We start from the raw sequence: 13,112 nt of genomic DNA, 5'->3' as shown, positions 1-13,112 counted from the left end.
AGGTTGATCCAGTTGTCCACATTCTGGCTCAGGGGTTAGGAGATTCAAATCTCACTTGCCTGCTTGTTAGACACTCACTATTTCTGTGGTCACTCTCAACCTCTCACTTTCTGTGGAATATTTTGAGTCATTGACTTTAAAAAAAAAAAAAAAAAAAAGCAAAATTTTCATTCCCAATTCTTAGTACGCTCTGAGCCAAATGATGTTGATGGTTGATTTTTGTCACATGGATGGCATGCATGGGGACTTAGGTGCAGCAGGCTGTGGCGATCCTGCAGAAACCTTGTTTTCTTCCTTTGGAGACCAGCTAACTGGAACTTGGATACTTCAGTGCCAAGCAATATACCCTATAAGCACGTTAAGATATTGTTATGTTGTCTCTGTATCTGGCAGTGATTGTTCCTCATCTTCTAAGTAACGTTTTTTGAGTTTTGGCAACCTTATGGAAATTTAAGAAAAATGTGCAGCCAGTTGGAATTTTTCTACTGAAAATGTGTATTATTGACTTAACATCCAAGAAACACTGCACACAAATTACAGTAAGGACATGTAGTCCTAACAGTAATAAAATAATGAAAAGAGTTCTGCAGGGAATAATTCACTGGGGCTGTCTAAGTGTCTCCTGCACTATTTGCATTGTCTTATGGGAAGTTATGCTGTCTGGGGATTTTTTGAATGTTACAATCATCTTAAAGGCAATGTAACAAAGCTTTGATTTCGCATTAGAAATATTTTACTTGTTTCTACATTGGAGAAAAGGAGGATTTTTTTTCCAACATAATAACAAAGTTTGTGTTAATGTAAAAGCTCATTCTAAATCGTTTTTGCTCCTTATTTCCATAGGAAATCAGACTTATATAGCTATTGATCTATAGTTAAGTGTTGTGGAAAGTATTGTTAACTATTGTGATCTATTAGGAAAAAAAAATAGAAAAAAGAATAAAAGGAAAATCAGCAACTGGAGAAAGAAGAAAACAAAAACAGACTCATGTTCACACCAAGAGCAAGGCAGGTGCAATCTACCATTGCCTTTGTCCCTTACTGCCCCTTACTTTTAACAAATTCACGCAACAACAAAGTTTGGAAAGAGCCAAGCTGGTCTGCAGTTAACAGCAAGGCAGTTGGATCAGCTTGGATCTTGAAGCATCATCATGGTCAGTCTAAATTGATTAGAGCTGGCATTAGCAGGGCTCATCAGCTGGTCCACAACACTGTAGATACAGCTAGATTGCTTCTGATTGCAGAGGTTTCTGTACTGATGTGGCACTGAGGGACATGGTCTAGTGGGCATGGTGGTGAAGGGTTGGTGGTAGGTCTAGATGATCTTAGTGGTCTTTTCCAACCATAATGATTCTATGATTCTATGCTTGGTCATTTTCCATAGCCATTTGATGTCCATTTAAATGTTTTTCTCACAGGTTGGTTTAACAGTAGCATCCCCACATTTCTATTAATTTCTTTGACTTTCAGAGCTATAATGTCTATTTTTCTTCACGTTTTTAAAATCTGTATTTTACGTATCAGGGTTTACCTGATCTCTGTGTGATGTTGACCTCATTTCTATGTAATTTAATATAGTATTTCCCTTTCAACTGAGCTTCACGTTCTGTGTTTGCTTAACAGATTAGCAAGTCTTTGAAAGACAGTTATGATTTTTAAAAATATTTTATATTCAGTTGTATTCCTTGCTGTTAAATAAGGGGAAAAGATGTTCCCAATTTCATTTAAAGGCCATTGCCAGTGTTAACTTGCTAACTTCTCTGACTTCCGTTGTTCACCCTTCCTGCTGATCAGATATTTCCTTCAGCTTCTCCCTGCCCCCCTTTTGCTACTGAATTCCAATGTAGCCCTAATCTTACTCCTTTAAAAGCAGTATTACTGTAAAATTATTAGATTTCAGCTTTGCAGAATGAACCTAAGACCTTACAGTGCACAAACGATAACTAGTGTTTATTATCATAGAATCAAAGAATTGTAGAATGGTTTGGGTTGGAAGGGACCTTAAAGCCCACCTAGTCCCTGGATGGGCTGGTTGCCCCACACCAGATCAGGCTGCCCAGGGCCCCGTTCAGTCTGGCCTTGAGCACCTCCAAGGATGGGGCATCCACAGCTTCTGGGGGCAGCCTGTGCTGGTGCCTCAGCACCCCCTGAGTGAAGAATTTCTTCATAACATCTAACCTAAATCTCCCCTCTTTTACTCTAAAGCCATGGCAGCAATAGTTACTCTGCGCCTTTGAAGGGGGAAGAATCTTCAATGGGAGTGATAGATCTTGGTGAAAAAATGCAGATGGTGTTATCCAAGCTTGAAGGCAAGGACTAGGGAGCAGGAGTGAATGCAGATGTATCTGGAAAAAGGAATTGTAGGGAGATGCAACAGGAGTGATACTGTTGGGTTATTCTGTCCTATCTTCTCTGCTGACAAAAGTGATTTTGGTGTAAGTGTAACACAGTGCTGTGTGTCTGATGTTGTAGTCTTGCACTCAGCTGTCTGTCCTGGTACTTTATTTGCCTTCTTAATTGTTACAGATAACTGCTCTACAACAACACTGTGAGAATAAAGAAAAAGGGCTGCACACATTCTAACTGTATTTCCCCTGAGCTTTTCAGTTTGGGGTAACTAAACCTGTTTTCCTAACAGCATTTTATTTAGTGAATGGTTGATATCTTCTGGAAATAAATAAATAAATAAATAAATCTGTATTGACAATTTTTTTCTCTTTTAGGAGAAACAATGAGAATCGCCTCTTCAGAGTTTGCTGATGACCCGTGCTCCTCAGTGAAACGAGGCACCATGGTGCGGGCTGCTCGTGCCTTGCTATCTGCTGTGACCCGCTTGCTCATCCTGGCTGATATGGCGGACGTCATGAGGCTTCTGTCACATCTGAAAATTGTATGCATTTTTAATGGTTCTCTATTATTTTCGCTTCTTTTACGTATACAGAAGTTGGGACAAAGCAGTTGTGCATAAGTGTTCACACTTCTTACTCCACTGCTTTTTTCTTCATGTGTTGACCGAGGGTTGAGAGGAAGAAAATGTCTACACTGTTCTCATTCATTTCCTTATTTTGAAGAAATCAATTTTCGGAGATTTAAAGCAGTGCACTGAACAGACACATCTACTTAGCTGATCTTTCACCTCATCCGGATCGTTTACCGACTCAGTGCTTGTAAAGTATTGCTATCTTGTGGCAGAGTTTAGGTAGTGCAGTTGTTCTTGATGTCTGCAGCTATCAGGAGTTTGGTTCCTTTATTTACAGTCAGAAAATAGTACATGGGCCTAGTCAGTCATCAAAGAGGAAAGAGAATAAAGAGGAATAATAGATTACCAGATCGCTTGGTATAGATTTGTACTTACACTTGGCTGCTATCATTCATATTTTATAGTCACATTAAAGTTTTGTAATTGAAATGGATTTTCTTCGTTTGTTTTGCTGTTTCTTGGATGATTTCACTTTGTCTTTTGAAAAGTATGACTGAACAAAAAGATTTATTCTCAAAACAGTGAGAACCTTTCAGCTGGAAAATTGGGCAGATAGGCTAAACAGATAGACAACAGTTTTTTATAACAGAATAAAAAGCAGCTTTTTCTGCGTGGATTCTAGTGTGCTCTGCTCTAGTAATAGAATGCTGTTGTGATAGCTGCAGTACGTGACACTGTGATTATGTTCAGTGTAAACATCATCTCTTGTGAATGCGTTTTAATTTTTCCCCGCTATAAAACTCCATGCAATTGTAATTCAAATAATCCTTTGCTAGTGAGACTAACAACATTATGAACAAAAGCTTTCTGTAAACACTGTGATTAAACTTCTTATTCAAGCTCTCTCATAGGTGATAAGAAAAAATTTTCTCACATCTGAGATTTCCTCCTCTTGTTACAGCATTGTGCTGTGTTATTTAGAAAAAAAAATGTATTCCAATACTCTATTGTAAGTGGGTGTATTTACTAACATGGTTTGCACCCTAGATTTGCAAGGGCAATTGTGGCTCTGTGGTTTGTAATCTCTACATTTGTCAGATGTCACTGAATAACCCAGCCTTCTGTTTCAATGAACCCAGGCTTCTGTGGTTCTTTGTAGCTAAATTCAATTTCAGGACCGTAAATGTGATTTTTTTTTTTTCCCAGGTTCAAAAGAGTAACATATTTCTGAGAACTGACAGTGAAAAATAGTTTTATCGTATCATTTTATAGTGAAAATGAGCTTTAGACAAATAAATTACAAGGAAAAAAAAATGTTTATATGAAAAAAATGACATCGGGACCAATCTTGTATTGACTCAGTAGTAACATGCAAAGAGTGGTGTAAGTTAACCATAAAATTGTTAAACTAAAACCGTGCAGCACATCAGAGTTATGAAGGCTAATTTATACTGTAGGGATCCTGAAATGGGCTGTAATCAGTTTTCATTGAAAGCATGTCAAAGGAGTTGTGCTACAGACTTCATCTGAGACAGTACATTTTAATTAATGTTTCGGAGCAAATATATGCAGTTGTCATCTGGAAGGCTATTCGGTCGTTTCTTTCAGGTTACATTTTGCTCTGTTAGAATTATTAACAGTGACTCCTGCAGTGAAACTTGTGTATCACTTAAAGAATGTAGTGATATAGCACGTGGTGATAAAGATACAGCATTGTGAGTCTATTGTAATTAATTACCTGCTACTTAATCAAAGGAGCGCGTCTGTGCAGTTGAGCATGGCTGTGTTTTGTTGAGCAGAGAAGTTACTCAAAAATGAATTTGTTGTTGTTTTTTTTAAAAAAAAAGAGTTTTCATGCTTATGACCGTTCAAATTCCTCTAGTAACCAGTTAATTTCATTTCGGAACTTAATGGGTTGTACACTAGGTAGTAAATGATACAATAATATCTACTTCATTCAAAATCTGATTATCAGAGTGGAATCTATAATGAATCCTCTAGGAAATTTGTTTAATAGAGGGCTGGCAGGGCTTACAGAAATGTTTGTCGTGCCCATGGTTGCCATTACAAACGTGTTAAAGGTTCAGGAGTCTTGAGATAAATGCTTTTGGATCTGAAAGAACAATGCTCGTATTTTGCAGGAAAACCTGCAAGAGCAAATTGGTGCACTTCCAGTTTAACTGTGGGCTTATGTTCTTCAAATACACATTTTCCTATAGGAATGTATGGGTTCGCTGCTCTACTTCCTTGTAATTTGTGGATATTCTTACGTCCACAGAAGATAGTTAAAAGATCACAGTACACGTATCCTGTATCCCACAGGAAGAAAGCTACAGTTAGAGCAACGCAAATAAGATGATGAGTTGTACTCATATTTCTTTCTTTTCTAGTGAATTTATGGATTTCCAATAGCATTTGGAGAATAAGGTGCAAACCTGTCCTTCTGTAGGAGCATGTCTCAGTCAGAATTAGCTGTTTCTCTTAGCAAGGAAAATGTGCCTGTTTAACAGCTTCTGCACATTCTCATAAATTGAAGCAATGGGTTTTAGAATGAAGGGTGAATAGAACATATTCAGTTTTCAATCTTTTTCCTTGGAATTGCATTTTTCAATCGTGTGAGGGAGAGAAATGCAAGTCTGAATTCCTGTCTCATCTCAGGAGAAGTTACTTTTGTGTACTTCTTGAAAAGAACATTTTATCCCTTCAGATTTTTTTTTCTTGCACTGTATAGGGTAAAGATTTATGGCAGATTTAATAGACTAACTTGTTAATGTCACTGGGGTTACATCTGACTAGCTTCAGTATGGCTAACTGCAGCTCTGCTTTAAAGTGAATGAGAAGTATCTCCAATTAAAGCTGAGAGAAAGGAAGCAATAAGTATGTTCTGGGTTGAATGTATTTTTTTTCATTTGTTTCACGAAGATACAGTGTTTTTGATAGATCAGACTAAATTTAAATCTCAACAATATGTTTTACTTTCCTTATTAGAAGTTACTTCTTGTCCAGAATTAATGACTTCATCGTGTTTTCACATAAAGCCTATACCACATATTAAGAACATATCCATCTATTTTGTTCTAAAAGCCACACATACTAAACATTGAGTGTGACGTCACTGGGGAAATTAATATAGTTATCCTTTTTACATTGACTTTGCATGATACCAAATTATAGCTTGGAAAGTAATGCAGTCTGACAATCACACAACTTATCTATTAAAAAACTAATTAAAGTTAGTGAGACTGTCGTAAATCCACTGTACAGTGATGGACCTAAATGCTAAATTGGGTCCATATAATAAAGTGTAATGGACAGAGTAGTTACAGGTGTTGTGCAACCAGATTAAAGTGCTAACACAGCTGATGTATTATGTTCTAGGTAGAGGAAGCACTAGAAGCAGTGAAAAATGCAACAAATGAACAAGATTTAGCAAATCGCTTTAAAGAATTTGGAAAAGAGATGGTAAAACTGAATTATGTAGCTGCTCGACGACAGCAGGTGAGTACCTTCCAAAGCAGTGGTTGAGAAATTTAGGCCTGACTCTAAAGATCTTGTGTTTCGTGTTCAAGTTGCGTTTAAAATGTACAATAAGCAATTGCTGTGTCATGGCACATCATTGCGTCGTACTGATTTTTCTGAAGGTGATGAAATCTTTCAAAATGCAATTGATCTCTTGAAGAACATTGTTCGAGTGAATACAGTTAATAATGAAGTAAAGGTGAAAAGGCAAGCTGTGCAGGAGGTTAGGAACAGTTTTCAAACGATGACTATTCCTGTTCAGTTGTACCCTGTGCTTCTTCAAGGGCACTCCAATAGCTGGCAAAGCATGGGCTCTCTGGTAGTGCAGTCCAATTCAGATTCAAGAATGGGAATCTACTTTGTGTTTAAAATCTACTACTTTGTGTTAGTTTTCAGATACTTAAAAAAGACAACTACTCAATTCATTTATTACTTAAGCAGATTGAAAAAAGAATAGAAAGTCATGACAGCGTTTCTTCAGCACCTATACTTATTTAACTTTGCATTAAGCAGAACTGAACACTGTTTTTTTTCTGATGAGTCCAGACGTTTTGTCATTGCGGAGTTGTATAAGGTTTGTTCGACACAAAGCTGAATATTGATAATCATTCAGAGATGTCTTCGTATTGAAGAGCACATCCAGTTTGAAAAGCTGGCTTTATACATTCATCCTTCTATTTATTTTTTACATTGCAGTGGTACCAATTTATTTTTGTATCCCTTGTACATTTCTAACAAACTAGTAATGCAAGCCTAGTATCACATAAACGATGCTATTTTGTACATTCAGATGCTTCTCTTCCAGAAATGTAGTTAAAATTATATGAAGAAGTTAAAAACATTAACAGGAAAGCTAGTGAAGCTGTATGTTCCTCTGGGAGATATGAAAACATAAAAGAAAATCTTAGTGTAAAGCTTTTAACATTTCCTTCTTAAAGCTCATTTATGTAGTACCAGCAAGGTGTTCCACGTAATTGTGGCATATCTTGACACGATTAGAAGTTACTTCTTAGATGTTCATATGCTTTCCTTTATTCTCTTCTTTTTTTGTACCCAACAAAACTTATAGCAACTTCATTCTCTCTGAGAACTGTATCGATGAATCATGTGGCTGAAATTCATCAAATGCTAAAACCTTTAAACCCAGAATGCATGGGTTCTTTTTCAGTTTTTGCATTAGATTCATGTGTAAGCTTAAGTAAACTGTTCATCTCTCCTAACTTGTTTATTTGTCGTTTTAAAACAGAAGTAATAGTGTGCTCTTACTGCTTATGAATATTGCTAGGACTACTTTAGTTGGTGTTTGAAAAGCTTTCATAGACGGGTTGATATTATATATAAATGAATGTATTCGTGAATAAATAAAAATAATACAGTGCCATCTTATTTTGGTCAGGTATTGCAGAAGATCTGATGTTTGTTGTCAGAGGAAACAAAAGGGAGAATAAGTCACTAAGGCAAAAAGTAAAGTATATGAGAAATAGAGCAACATATAAGGAATGGAAAATGTCTATTATATTTAAAAGGAAAACTGTAGGAATAAGATCTTAAACACAGCAGTCATAGCCAGGAGAAGAAAACATATTAATGGACCTTCCTTCATATCAAGGGAAAAAATATTTTTGGAAGGAATCCAAACCATGAAATATTGAGAATTCTTATGAAGCCACAAAACACATTTAACACAAATTCAGTGATCATAATAAAACCACGACTGTGTACATATAAAAAATACGGAGAAGCGTATTTATGAGGATTTTATGAACTAAAACCATATTCTTTAATATAGTTTTTTTTTTAAACACAATATAGCTTTTAATATAATATAATAGGTAATAGATAATGTAATAGGTTTTTTTGATAATTTCTTATTTTTCTTAAAGGTCTGCCTTCTGGTGATTTTGTAAAGGACATAGGTTCAGTACTTAGGGAAATATGATGCTACAACAGTGTAAACAGTGTAGGTGGTGCACCTTGTTGCCTTTATGAAATCAGCAGACTGAAGCCAGTGAATCAGGCAGAAAAAAATTCACTTTTCTTTCTTTCCTTTCCTTTTTTTTTTTTTTTTTTTTTTTTACATTGTATGCTGGTCTTTGAAAAAGGGAAACAGATGGACCTAACATTTCTGCTCTTTGTGAGCAGAATGTGAGCACGTTGGCTACACAGAAAGAATGGACTTTCCTGGGCTAGAGAGAGATTTTGTGGGAATTATGGTCGATTTTGTCATTAAGGACATCTCTGCAAAATCACTGGACAGTGACAGCGTGGACAATACTCTCTAACACTAAAGCTTTCATTTACAGCTAAATAATGGCATGTTTTTTTTCTGTAGGAGCTGAAAGATCCTCACTGCAGGGATGAAATGGCTGCAGCTCGAGGTGCTCTGAAGAAAAATGCCACAATGTTGTATACTGCATCCCAAGCATTTCTTCGTCACCCTGATGTTGCAGCCACTAGGGCCAACAGAGACTATGTCTTCAAGCAAGTTCAAGAAGCAATTGCTGGTATCTCCAACGCTGCCCAGGCCACCTCACCCACTGATGAGAACAAGGGGCACACTGGCATAGGAGAGCTTGCTGCTGCACTAAATGAATTTGATGTAAGTATCAGAAGTGTATGGAAAATGAAATGTTTCACCATGAAATCTACAGTGCTTTTAATTAAGTGGGTTTTGGATAGGACTCAAATTTCTCTTTTCATTCAGGTTCATTTCCTTAGAATGCAGAGGCAAAGTGCAGACGTTGATTTGTGTTATTTGTAACGAGAAATGGTTATTTGATGCTAATGGACTTGAATTATAAGGAGTTTGTACTCCTATGCTGCAGCTGTGCTAGAGAAAAAGAACTTGTCCTCTGCCCTAGCATCCTTGAAAAATCCAGCTATGTAAATAACACAAAGTGTGATTAATCTGACAGTTTATTTCTGTGACATTTTTCATGTCTTCTGTTGAATGGCAAAATCAGGTTTATCTGGCATGTCAGGAAGGAAGATGAAACAGGAAAATAAAGGTGATGGTGGAGCTGAGCATCCTGGAAACATTAACAAAGTGTTTATTAAATAATGAATTATGTTCATCAAATAAGGCACCGATCAAACACAGTTGATACCAGTCCTGTTAGTTGCAGACAAGATGCTGCAGCCTCTGTTTCAGAAACAGCTAGTTTTGCTTAAGTAACTTTCTTAACACCTAACTTTTATATGTTAATTTCACTTCTAGTTTTTTTAACATTTTTTCCCCTTTTCATTCTTGAGGATAGTTCTTTAGAAAGTACAAAACTTCAAGACAACGTATGAAAATTCTGGTGTTAGATAAGTTAATTTTGACTTTAAAGAAGTTTTACCAAAATTATTGTTAGGGAGCAGTGTACTTTTTTCTGACACTAATGTACAAAGTTGCAATTCAAAGATAGAATGGAGTCATAGAATTAGCTAGGTTGGAAAAGACCTACAAGATCATCCAGTCCAACCATCCACCTACCACCAATAACTCCACTAAACCATGTCCCTCAACACAACTTCTAAACGTTTCTTGAACACCTCCAGGGACGGTGACTCAACCACCTCCCTGGGCAGCCCATTCCAGCGCCTGACCACTCTTTCAGAAAAGTAGTATTTCCTAACATAATATATGTCACACCTTTTTCAGGAGTTACTCAATCCTGCAGTATTTAGGGCTGGAATTTGAGGTATTTGTACAGATGGTTCATCTCCTGTCCTAGGACTGGGCTTCCCTTATGAATCTGCAGCTTACTGTCATTGGGTTTACACTGAAGATGATAATAAATGTAACAGGAGTAAGGAAAGCTCAGTGACCGAGTAGGATATGGTAATAAAAAATGCAGAGAATGAATACACAAATGATAGCAATAGGGAAGTAGGGGCAGATCTGAAAATATGTCAGCTGAAAATGTGTGGATAGGCATAGGAGAGGAAATGGGCTGGTAGCTGAGTGGCAGAAGGGTTTGTGCCATTGATAACATACTCTTTTCCTGTCGTGGTTCCTCATGCTGCAAACAAGAAGCCATGCTCAGATCAAATTTCTTCCTTCATGGGTCAAAGTAGTTGCCAGTGTAGTGAATGAAAAGGAGCTGCAGAAGATGAAACACTGCTAAAACCATTCAGAGCTACTGTGGGACCCAGAGATAGATTCAGATTTCATTGTACTGTTAGGAAAAAAATAAATAAATAAATACTACTGCCTGCATTGACAGTAGTGATATTTTTGCAGTATCTCTATTTCTAATTATGTAGTTTTTCCTGTAAAATTATTGTGAGTCGAGATTTCAAGAATTCTGCCTGGTTTTCAAGGCCTTCTCAGCTTACAGATGCCTTACTGGTAAGGTCCTGGGAATAATCTCCCTGTTTATCTGATTGTACTCTGGCTTTTGTGTGGGACTTTGCTGTTATGGACAGTGGAGGTTCGACAAACAGTCACAGAAAGCACGTGACTCTTAGCAGATCTAAACTGATGATGCTACTGCTCTCTGGAAAAGGCTGTTGTGCTTAGTGAAAGTAAATTTAGTGATTCATTGGGCTGCGGAGGCGATGCGAGACATCTGATGTTGAGCGCTGCCTTGTTTGGAAAACATTCATTCATCGGTTTTCTCCTCAGGTAAAGTCTTTCCTAGTTTACATGATGTGTGGCAGGCATTGTAAATGTGCATGGGAAGTACATTGTCATAGGATCATGTGTGGACACGCAGCTGCACGTGGAGAAACAGAGTTCTGAATTTTTTTTCCAGCGTTAGGAAATGAAAACTTTCTTATCTTAGTGAGGATGCAAAGATTGAAACAATTGTTTTATCCACTTTCTAACTGCATTTCTTATTTCACCTCAGGGATTAGCTGTTGGCTGAGATTTGTTTGGGCATAATGTTGTAACGGAGACAACATTCCCTAAACTTCAGGGAAAGCCCAAATTTGTAGCTCCAGTCATGGGATAATTCTGAATTTACCCTTATATTGTATGAGTAGGAAAGCAAGCAAAATTACCAGTCTCATGTAACTATGTCTTTAGTACAGATATGGCAGAAAAGAGTTCTACTTCAGCATGAGAAAGGAAGGTTATTTTTTGCAGTGAGAGTGATTGCACAATGTATTTATTTTACAGTGACCATTTGGTTTTATTCTGAAGTGCATCCTAAACCTGGTATTGTAGGATAAGTTAATTCTGCCATATTAAAAATGTTTGCATATTTTTCCGTAGCATTTACCCGTTCTCAGAGTTCAGTATTTCTGATTTCAGAATCAGCACTCTGTTTCTTAACACTTCAAATGACTGCAGTGTAATTAGCCTGAGTATTTTCTCTATCAAAATATCATCACATGTAATATAAATCATTATCCTACCTACTTTGAACCCTTCAGCTGTTATGTTTATGTTAGGTGTTACATTGTCATACTCTATAGAGTCATATAGCACTGTGACTTGTGGTATAAAATTACCTGTGAGCTATTAGCAGCTAAATCTTTGGAAAGTTTTATCATTTATTGCTTCTCAGAAATTATTTAGGTAGAAATGCAGAGAGTTTATGAATCTCTTTCATATCTATATTTGCTGCATTGAAGTACTGCTTGAAATAGATAAAACTTACAAAAAATACATGTTTAATTGTCCTTACATGTTTTTTCATTTTCAGATCATTTAATTCCAGATACTTCTTGATTTAATAGTGAAGGATTTTAATAATAAAGTTTGTTATACATTTTATGGTCATTAGGTATTTCTGGGTTCTTACTGCAACAACTAAGGGAGCTTTTGCTACTCTGGAAAAAAATTATCCCAATTTCTGCAAGGTACATAGGGGAGTTTGCTAAGAGCTTACTATGAATTCTGAAAATATAATGTTTGCACTGAGCAAATAGCAGTTTCTGTCTGATAAGGCTGATTAGGTCTCTTTCTCATTGTCAAAGGACTGCTGTAGTCACTTGTTGTCAGTGACAGGCTGAAATTATATTTGTTGGGTACAGGGTATCTCCAACTAGCTGGAGAGTGTATGCAGTCAGAGTATGGACCAAGGCTGGGATTTCTTAGTTTCTGGAAATGTAGCTGTAGGATGTACTAATAACACTTTGAAAGCAAAGCTCGGCTGAAACTGTCCACCTACCTCCCATATTGCCCACTAAACCATGTCCCTAAGTATTATATCTACTCTTTCCTTAAACACCTCCAGGGACAGTGACTCTACCACTTTCCTGAGCAGCCTGTTCTAATGCCTCACTGCTCTTTCTGAGAATAAATTCTTCCTAATATCCAACCTGAACCTCCCCTGGTGCAGCTTTAGGCCATTCCCTCTCATCCTATCACTGCCACCTGGGAGAAGAGGCCAACTCCCACCTTGCTACAACCTCCTTTCAGGGAGTTGTAGAAGGCAATAAGGTCTCCCCTGAACCTCCTCCAGACTGAACAATCTCAGTTCCCCCCGTGGCTCCTCATAACAGTTGTGTTCCAGACCCCTCACCAGCTTTGCTGCCCTTCTCTGAACATGCTTCAAGGCCTGAATGTCTTTCTTGTACTGAGGGGCCTAAAACTGAACACAGTACTACACAGTACTCGAGGTGCGGCCTTACCAGAGCTGATTACAGAGGGATGATCACCTCCCTGGTCCTGATGGCTACGCTATTTCTGATGCAAGCCAGGTTGCCATTTGTGAATTGGTTTTGGCGTTTTCTT

The 13,112-nt window shown here is 37.4% G+C and overlaps 1 protein-coding gene across 3 annotated transcripts in view; it reads left to right on the top strand.

The window, feature by feature from the left end:
* CTNNA2 (catenin alpha 2) overlaps positions 1-13,112 on the top strand; it is a 457,330-nt gene that overhangs the window by 110,640 nt on the left and 333,578 nt on the right. For all 3 annotated transcript variants that reach the window (XM_021395891.1, XM_021395885.1, XM_021395890.1), the window contains exons 4-6: positions 2,724-2,890; positions 6,299-6,418; positions 8,772-9,038. In XM_021395891.1, the coding sequence (XP_021251566.1) occupies positions 2,724-2,890; positions 6,299-6,418; positions 8,772-9,038 (554 nt within the window). The remainder of the gene's footprint in view (positions 1-2,723; positions 2,891-6,298; positions 6,419-8,771; positions 9,039-13,112) is intronic.

The sequence above is a fragment of the Numida meleagris genome, chromosome 4 (genome assembly GCF_002078875.1).
Source record: "Numida meleagris isolate 19003 breed g44 Domestic line chromosome 4, NumMel1.0, whole genome shotgun sequence".
In the NCBI taxonomy this organism is placed as follows: domain Eukaryota; kingdom Metazoa; phylum Chordata; class Aves; order Galliformes; family Numididae; genus Numida; species Numida meleagris.
Note: the sequence above shows the minus strand (reverse complement) of the source record. Positions and strands in the feature narration are given on the sequence as shown.